We start from the raw sequence: 9841 nt of genomic DNA, 5'->3' as shown, positions 1-9841 counted from the left end.
GTTTAGTGGTTAAAGTTGAAATGGTCTTATATTTTAGAATTTATAAAAAAAAAAAAAACCAAGGGGAGATAACAACTCTATAAACTTAACCAAATGTAAATAAAATATTCACCACGAAATATTTGTCCTCAAAACTATAATATAAAACAAAATGATTGGCAAAGCAAACAATGATTATATAATTATATACTCTTGTATTGAACAAAGGGAACATAAAATATGAAAAGAAAAACATTTAACAATGAGGCCATGCAAAGTTAACCTTCAGTTTCTCATGTATAACTTGTTGAACGAAGCAGGATAACTGGATCATTTTCATCCCATTGATTTCAAATGATAATGAAACAAAAATCAGTTAATCCATAATTCTGCTCATATATCAGTTAAAATTGATATAAATGTACATAAGAAATTAAAAGTTGATTTGATGGCCTTACTTACAAATGTATATTAAGATACACTTAACATTCAAAAGCAAGTTTTAATATCAGGAATTTAAACTCTTCAAGCAGACATGGTAAATCATTTTTTTTTACTTAACATGCAACTTAAATATATTTGTTCTTTAATACATACAATTACATTTCTTAACAAACTATTATAAAAAAAAGTTCCAAACATGCTTAATTTACAAAAAAAATGCTTTTCCAATTTTCAAAACTGAAATGAAAAACATACCCTGACAATATCAAACATATTTTTGATTCTAAATATCAATTTATTAATGTAATTTTCTGAATAAATGATTATCAACAAATGAAACCATAACCCACTTGAGATAGTACATTTTTGTTTTACAAAAGTAAACAGTGTAATAATTCCAAAACCACTTGTTCTATAAAGGTTTATGACAATTCCTTTAAAGTTTACAAATAAATGTACGGAGTAAAAATTCCATGCGTAGACCATTTCAATGATAAAAATTTGCATTCCCAAAAAAGAACAAAACTTTATTCAGCTGTTATTTACAAATCATTGAAGTATATAGAATAATTGTGACAACAAATAAAAAAAATCTATTCTGAAAATAAAATATATGTAGTCTTTGAGAAACCTTACATTTTTTCTATCAATCAATGAGCAAAAAAATACATCATTCTGAAATCAACCTTCAAGCATGTTCTAATTTTCAACATTTTTGGTTCAAATTAAGTCTAAGACCAGCAGATTATACTTTTTAACACATAAGATTTCTAATTTCTTGGTGGTATTTTTCAATACTGTATTCTAAATCTTTAACAGCATTGTGTTTCTCAGATATCAACATTTAAATTTCTCATTCCTACAATCATTAATACTGAATGTAACTGCTTTGCTGAAGATGGCAATATTTCATGGCCTTTTTACCAATGTATTTTGTGTTGAAATAAAATTAAATAAATAAAGATAAAATTTCAATCAGTGCTTTATTACAATTATAAATAGTCAATTCATATTTTATGCAATTTAAAAATATTAAGTGCCTGTTTTCAAGCATGAGTTGTAAATAAAGAGCTGTTGCAAAAATAATGTTTGGTTGTATTTAACCATCAACTTTGAAGAATTATACAATGTTTCAATTAAACAATGAAATAAGTGGCCTGGTGATCTAAGAAAATTACCCATGATGCACCACACAATCATGAGTGCAAAAAAAATAAAATAAAACTTTAAGTGTAGTAGATCTATGGATTAGTAATAAAAAAATAATTTCTTTCTTTTATTCACTTTAACAAATTCTTCATGTTAAAATCGAAGATTTGCTTTCTCTTTGTCTTTTCTTTTTCTTTTAGAATTTGTAAACACTGCTAGAAACCTTTTATAAATAGCTGTGTCCAATTTACCAATGATGTGCCTTGATTTTTGGGTTTCAATATCTTGCAGATAACTAATTATTTCTTTGTGTTTATATCCCAGCTAGATGAAATATTAAAGTTGAATTTGATGTTTCTGTTTGGGTAAATACAAAATTCTTAAAAAATTAACTTTGACAGAATTTCAAGTGTACAAAATAAGCAAAGTATCACAACATATGAAATCAAAAAGGAAGTTTAATAGTTAAAGTTTAATTTTTTTTTGTATTTTCTCTGCATCTTTCCCACAAAGATGTCAGATGTCATTAAGAAAATAAAGTTCTTCAATTCAATCTGTTTCTGTTTTATTTACTCCTTCTTCTTTTCCTGTAAAGAGAAAAAATAACTCCTTTAATTTGCATTGAATCTTGTAGAGTTCTATAAAAACACACCAGATTCAGAGAAGAATTCAGATTCTAAACTATTGCTGGATGTCACATACTTATTATTCCCCACATAGGGCCTTATGATTTTCAGTTCCTCCCTCTTCAGGTTGTTAAGTGTTTTGTCAAGGTAGTTTTTGATGAAGTTGAAGGCCAATCAGCTTGATACTTACTACACATATTCCCTATGATATGATCTTTCTAATGGTAATGCTAAATAGGAGTTTTGACCCCCCAATTTCACAGTCCACTGAAGATAGATGATGTTCCCTCTTGTAAATATTATCAGTTATTGAAGTATTGAAAAGGACTCTCTCATAGCTGATTTCCTAATAATTTACTAACTGCATCAACAGAGCATTTTATAAGTTTTAATTCTGTTCAGAGAAATTTTAAAACATTTGAAAACATGTTGGGTCACAAAATAAATCCAAGAAACTGTGTCACTAAAAGATTACTGCTATATCTCTTATGCACAAAAACGGTAATTAAACCCATACATTGTTTATGTAATTTATACATGTTTCTCTTTTTTCATATATATTAGACGGTTGGTTTTCCCATTTGAATGGTTTTACACTAGTAATTTTGGGGCCCTTTATAGCTTGTTGTTTAGTGTAAGCAAAGGTCTCATTGTTGTCTTATTGGCACTCATACCACATCTTCCTATATCTATACAAGACATTATCTTCTTGAACTGGCTAATCATTTACTAACTTACCTTTTTGCCTAAGATGATCATCAGTTTACGGAAGATGTTGATGAAGTCCAGGAACAAATCTACACTGTGCCTACAGTTAAAATAGGTTTAGAAATATAATTTGATTTTACCTTCCATGCTTACAAAATGTTTAGAAATATCATTTGCGATTCATTATCTATTTAAAATTTAACAATGTATGTAATTTTGGCCCAATGATAGATGGATTGTTGCTTCCTAAACATGTACATGTAGGATAGATATTCAGATCTTTCATCAGTTATTGCACTTTTAATATGATTGTGTATGTAGATTGAACACTATGCGTCTACAGTCTTTATCTTAAGTGTGTATTGTTTTTTATTCATCTTCATGCAACAACTATTTTCATTCGCTATATTTACTGTCAAATCTACATGTCTTAGGATGCCTTTTTGAAATGCTTAAATTCACAAAGCTTCCATTTATACAATATAATTGAAAATTTTACTAAATGAACCTCAACAAGAGGCTGTCACAATGACAGCAAACTGGATTTATTAACATTTATTTGTATCCTGCCAATATCACAAGAACCATAACTGATAAACGGTGAAAGTGAAAACCTTCAATATCAAATTTGACCTCCATTTTGTCATCAGTATCAACATATTAAAATCTGAAAAGCTTATTTTGTCATCAGTATCAACATATTAAAATTTGAAAAGCTTAGGTTGAATGGTTCATGAGGAAATGCAAGGACACGACTGGAAAAGCCATTTTTCAATCTTTCAAGAACATAACTCCTGAACTGTAAAAGTCAAAAAAATCGTCATTATTGAACTTGTTCTCCCTTTTGTCATCAGTAACAACATATTGAAATTTAGGAAGCTTTGGTTGAACAGTTCATGCGTAAATGCATGGACACGACTGGAAATGCCATTTTTCAATCTTTCAAGAACCATAACTCCTGAACGGTAAAAGTCAAACTCATCATTATTGAACTTGACCTCCATTTTGTCATCAGTAACAACAAATTAAAATTTGAAAAGCTTTGGTTGAACAGTTCATGAGTAAATGCATGAACACGACTGGAAATGCCATTTTTCCATCTATCAAGAACCATAACTCCTGAACGGTAAAAGTCAAAGTCGTCATTATTGAACTTGACTTTCATTTTGTTGTCTGTAACAACATATTAAAATTTGAAAAGCTTTGGTTGAAGGGTTAATGAGTAAATGCACGGACAACATTTGGTTGCCACCCGCCAAACCACCGTACATCCCCAAATCAATAACCAACATTTTGGCACAAAAATCCGGTTAAAAATGGTGTTTCAATGAGATTGAACCCTTTTCTCCATTGATAATTTTTTTAATTACTTGATTTGCATAGGATTTTTTCAATAAAAAAAATAATATTGCATTGCGAAAACGAATATATTTCAACAATGAAATCCCAGTCTTAGATTCTCATGAATATCCTTTTTTATATTAGATAAAAAATTTATTATTAAAGTCTAATAAAGTTTTTTCATAGGAGAAACGTTTCAACTGAGTCACTACACAGGAGTCATTATGGATTTAAGGGGATGCATCAAAAGGCATCTTTAAGGAGGGAAGGGTTTACCCTGATCTGAATCATACCAATTAAATAATGTTATTTGTCATTTTTTTCATTTGTGTGACAATACAGATGTATGTTTTGCCGTGATGTTTTTGCACAAAATCATTAATGAATTAATACAAAATATTATCTAAAAGCAATAATGTACAATTTTCTTTTTGTAATGCTTTTGTGACTTTCTAATTGCTTATTGGCAACAGGAAGTTTTCAACTAGTAACTTCAGTACTGGTAATCCTTAAGATTTATGTAGTGGTGCACTGATTATATGAACCATCTACTAATTGGTTAATCTGGGTTACTTGATTTCGTTGGTTGATTTGAAGTGTGTATTGATTTGTATTTTGAGATGACCCATATAGTACTGAGGTGTGTTTTAATATACATAATACAGAGGGAAGGCAACTACATACATTTCACAGGGCCTTCCCAGGGTATCATGTGCATTGTATGTGTAAATTGAAAGATGTTAGAAACTTTTAATACTGTTCTTTTTAAATTAGATGTTAATTAAATAATAAATTACCAGATAAAGTCTTCATCTCCATTACGTTTTTTCTCAACAATAAGTTGTGTGTCGTACAGAACAAAGGCACAGAAAATCAATAATCCAGCATGAAGGTATAACTAAAAAAAGAAAAAAAAACATTTTTTTTACATCTATTTTCGAGTTTTGCCTAGGCATTCAAGGTCCTACCCCAAACCTGCACATGTATGGAAATGTGTTTTAAAATATCAACCAGAATCAAAACAAAATTCATGTTGTACAATGAGAGGTAAATATAATGTCCGACTCCCATTATAACATGTATAAATGTTTAATACATGTACAAAATGTACATGCATGACATGTACAAATGAATAAGTATTTATTTTAATACAGTCATAATATTAATTTATGTGTCATTTTGGTCTCTTGTGGATTAGTTAACATGTAATTGGAAATTTTACCACATCTTCTTAGCCAGCAATGTCCCCTGATAACATGATAAGATCTGAGTAAATTATTGATATAACAAACTAACATCCCAAATCATGGGAGACACTGAGCCCCCTGATTACATGGTAAGATCTGGGTAAATTATTGATATAACAAACTTACATCCCAAATCATCTGAGACTGGAAGAAAATGTTCATGAATCCCAACAGCATCAACCAACTAAGGCCAGACATCAGAAATCCTGAAAAAAAACCCATGTATAATGTGTATGGATAATGTATGACTTGTAGATTAAGAGTGGGTGTCTATTAAAGTTAAGATATAATACAGAAAAGCTAAACACAATTATACCTTATAACATTGTATAAGATTTCTTTGCATTTTTATTTTTCAACAGAATGGTAAAAACTTTTCATCTAAATTATCTGTAAACATACAAATTTCCAATTGTATCTTCATACTTATTTATGTATTTGCTAAAACAGATTTTTTTTACTTACCGCCCATGTATAAAAATGTTCTGTCTGTGTTGTATAATGCAGCCAAGGAAAAACTGACAAAAATCACAGTAGTGGCCATAAAGGCTGTGGCTATTATGCTGAAAATAAAACATAAACAGAGGTGAACTCCTGTGTACAATCACAGTAGTGGCCATAAAGGCTGTGGCTATTATGCTGAAAATAAAACATAAACAGAGGTGAACTTCTGTGTACAATCACAGTAGTGGCCATAAAGGTTGTGGCTATTATGCTGAAAATAAAACATAAACAGAGGTGAACTCCTGTGTACAATCACAGTAGTGGCCATAAAGGCTGTGGCTATTATGCTGAAAATAAAACATAAACAGAGGTGAACTCCTGTGTACAAACACAGTGGTGGCCATAATGGCTGTGACTATTATGCTGAAAATAAAACATAAACAAAATTAATATTAAGATGAGGTGAACTCCTGTGTACAATCACAGTTGTGGCCATAAAGGCTGTGGCTAGTATGCTGAAAATAAAACATAAACAATATTAATATTAAGATGAGGTGAACTCCTGTGTACAACCACAGTAGTGGCCATAAAGGCTGTTGCTATTATGCTGAAAATAAAATATAAACAATATCAATATTAAAATGAGGTGAACTCCTGTGTGATTGTTTATTGTGGATTTACTGGCAATCACACATGTCTTTTGAAAAATCAAATTATTTTTTAATCTGGTGAATTCAATGGCTGACTAAGTAGTGTGAGTTTTGCTCATTGTTGTAGGTGATACAGTGACAATGCATAATATTGTACTTCAGTGGATAGTTGTCTCATTGGAAGTCATACCGCATCTCTTAATTTTTTAAGGCAATAGACTTACAGTGTTAGTGATCAAAGGTTGCTTACATGCACATCTATAGATTTAAGAGGATATTTGTCTCACTCATTATTGGCAACAACATTCAATGCACAATTGCAGTCATTGTACATGGTGTTTGTTTTTTAAACATTTCAAGGATTGCATTGGAAATGAAATTACCCTACTGTATTCAAATAGTTGCCACTGTCAATTTAGATTTGACAGGATCTACTTCATGACATTGTCTACAGTAAAATGGCATGTTGAACTGCCAAATCCTTAATTGATAATAGAAACTCTTCAAATACTGTACTGTTATTTCTTAACAACAAAACAATGTATTTTACAAACCTTGGATCAATGTCTATAACCCAATCCATGACTGGACCAAGTGACATTCCACTGAAGAAAGTAAAACCTGTAAAGATGGCCATTCTCTTCATCTGTGTCTCTTTTGAGTGATGTGTCATTGCCAACCATATCATTAGTCCAATGGAGGCTAAGGAGGTGAGGAAACCGGCCTGTAAGAAGTAATGAAAAATATAATCCAATGTACATGTATGATGTGCAATTAAACTTTACTCTCGTCAAATGTTCCTAGAAAAAGGAAACTTACCCTCATAAGACGAGTAAACAGAAGGATACTTACCCTCATAAGACCAGTAAACAAAAGGATACTAACCCTCATAAGACCAGTAAACAAAATTAAAGGATACGTACCCTCATAAGACCAGTAAACAGAAGGATACTTACCTTCATAAGACCAGTAAACAGAAGGATACTTACCTTCATAAGACAAGTAAACAGAAGGATACTTACCCTCATAAGACCAGTAAACAGAAGGATACTTACCCTTATAAGACCAGTTAACAACATTAAAGGATACTTACCCTCATAAGACCAGTAAACAAAATTAAGGGATACCTACCCTCATAAGACCAGTAAACAAAATTAAAGGATACCTACCCTCATAAGACCAGTAAACAAAATTAAAGGATACTTACCCTCATAAGACCAGTAAACAAAATTAAAGGATACCTACCCTCATAAGACCAGTAAACAAAATTAAAGGATACCTACCCTCATAAGACCAGTAAACAGGTGGACATAGGCACCTACACCTGCAGCTATCATCGCTATAGATAGAGTTCCATAAACTTTCTTCAAATGCTCCTGCACATTTCTTTCTCTGAAAATTATAAAAGCAATATTTAACATGTTTAAATGAGAAGCATTGTATGATTGTTTCAACCTCTGACAGCAACATCAAATTATATTAAATTTATTTATGTCATGTTCAAATGTACATTTTACATGTACATGATGTATAGGAGATAAAAACCAGTCTCTGTTAGAAATGCATGCGAAAATTTACAGAGATATATGGTTGTCTTGCCGCTTTTAACATCACAAATTGCAACCATGATGATGTTGCACTCAAAGTAAAATGACAGTCTTTCACATTGAGGCATTGAATTAGATGTTCTTGACGGTAATTCGTTCTGGACAAGGCATAATGATTGTTGTAAACATGTTAAACTTGTGGATTTTTCAATATTGGCAAACATGTTGAAAATGCATAAATTGTCATGTTTGTTTAAGTTAATAAAAACAAGAAAAATAAGAAAATAAAAAGAAAAGATGCTAGTGAAGATTGATGCCCTCTAAATTAAAATCTCAACTGTATGGATTATATCATAACTCAGGTGTCTGTTTGTTTCATCATCTTGGAATAATCAAATTTCAGTTTAACCTCTAAAAACAACCACAGGCACAGAAAGCAGGAGTTAGTACATGTAGAACACAATTTTATTTAGAGGCCACCTGTGGATGCAGGATTTTATCCCTGCGTTGAAGACTCAATGGCGGACTTCGGCTGTTGTCTTCTATTTGACATATTCCCCTTTTCCAATCTCAAATTTATATAATATAGATCTATGCAAGTTTTTAATTTTTTGAAACATAACATGCATTTGAGTTTTATAAACCTAGGGCTAGGATTCTAGAAGATGACACATGACAAATGTGCTGATGCACAGGTTTTCTGCAATCAGAAGTAACACTAACAAATGCCATCTGAGATGGTGTTAATTTTTTCAGAACCAAAATACTTTCATAAAAAAACACGTTTATTTTTTTAGCCTTTAAAGTTTGAATGCTTGGTCACTTGTCTTTGTACATTTAGGCGTCCTTCAATTAAGTTTAAAAATAGCATCCTCATACGCAAAAAAAAAAGGTTTACTTTCGTTTTTAGAAATTGAGTATATTGTACATTTGTGAAATGAGTTAAATGGGATACAGATTTGTTTTTGTTTAGTTTTAACTTACATATGGTCAAATTTAAATAGAGCTGCCGGTAAAAATTCATCATTTCTTCTTCTTGTGCTTGTCATGTTGTCTTTTAAATTTATGACGTCTGGAGATTTCCAATTTCAAGATGTCGGTTAATAATATCGCTTCTATCACTGCAAATAATTTCTAACCGCTTACAACATTGAAATACAACTGGATAACAATATATGTGTAAAAGTATTCAGAATTGATAAAAACGTTGGCTTTGGTAATTTTTTTTATTCGAAAATAATAGTTTACAACCAACAGTTATAAAAGGAGAGAAATAAATGACTACAACAAAGCCAAGTAATCCAATCAGAAATCGACACACGAATCACGTGATTTTTATTCATCAGGGACGTTCTCGAAATTCGATATGTTTCTGGTTACCCCGAAACATTTCATCATTAATGATTTTCGTCGAATCTAGTTTAAAAAAGTATTTTTTTGTTAATGTCACAATGTCGCAAACAGAAATAACAAAAATAATCATTACAAAATCACCGAGACAACAATTATAACTCAATTCATTTTTACCTTTTATAATTCAAAATGTTACTGAGGGACTTATCCTTTTTTAACTGGGAAGGGAGGGATGCTGGTAATTTTGAAATCAAACATATAAAATTTCTTGACCCCACCAAACCATAATATTTCACTATTTTCATTTGATCCCCCCAGTAAAAACATTTAAAAAGTTTGACCCCCTCTATTTA

The 9841-nt window shown here is 30.8% G+C and overlaps 1 protein-coding gene across 1 annotated transcript; it reads right to left on the bottom strand.

Moving 5' to 3' along the window:
• Positions 1-1387: 1387 nt before the first annotated feature.
• LOC134694964 (probable Bax inhibitor 1) lies at positions 1388-9402 on the bottom strand. The gene is made up of 8 exons (XM_063556088.1): positions 9120-9402; positions 7872-7980; positions 7143-7312; positions 5960-6057; positions 5621-5700; positions 5045-5145; positions 2937-3006; positions 1388-2159 (listed from the first exon to the last, which is right to left on the bottom strand). Exons 1-8 carry the CDS (start codon positions 9182-9184, stop codon positions 2142-2144), a joined length of 711 nt encoding a protein of 236 aa, XP_063412158.1. The 5' UTR covers positions 9185-9402; the 3' UTR covers positions 1388-2141.
• Positions 9403-9841: the final 439 nt, after the last annotated feature.

The sequence above is a fragment of the Mytilus trossulus genome, chromosome 13 (genome assembly GCF_036588685.1).
Source record: "Mytilus trossulus isolate FHL-02 chromosome 13, PNRI_Mtr1.1.1.hap1, whole genome shotgun sequence".
In the NCBI taxonomy this organism is placed as follows: domain Eukaryota; kingdom Metazoa; phylum Mollusca; class Bivalvia; order Mytilida; family Mytilidae; genus Mytilus; species Mytilus trossulus.
Note: the sequence above shows the minus strand (reverse complement) of the source record. Positions and strands in the feature narration are given on the sequence as shown.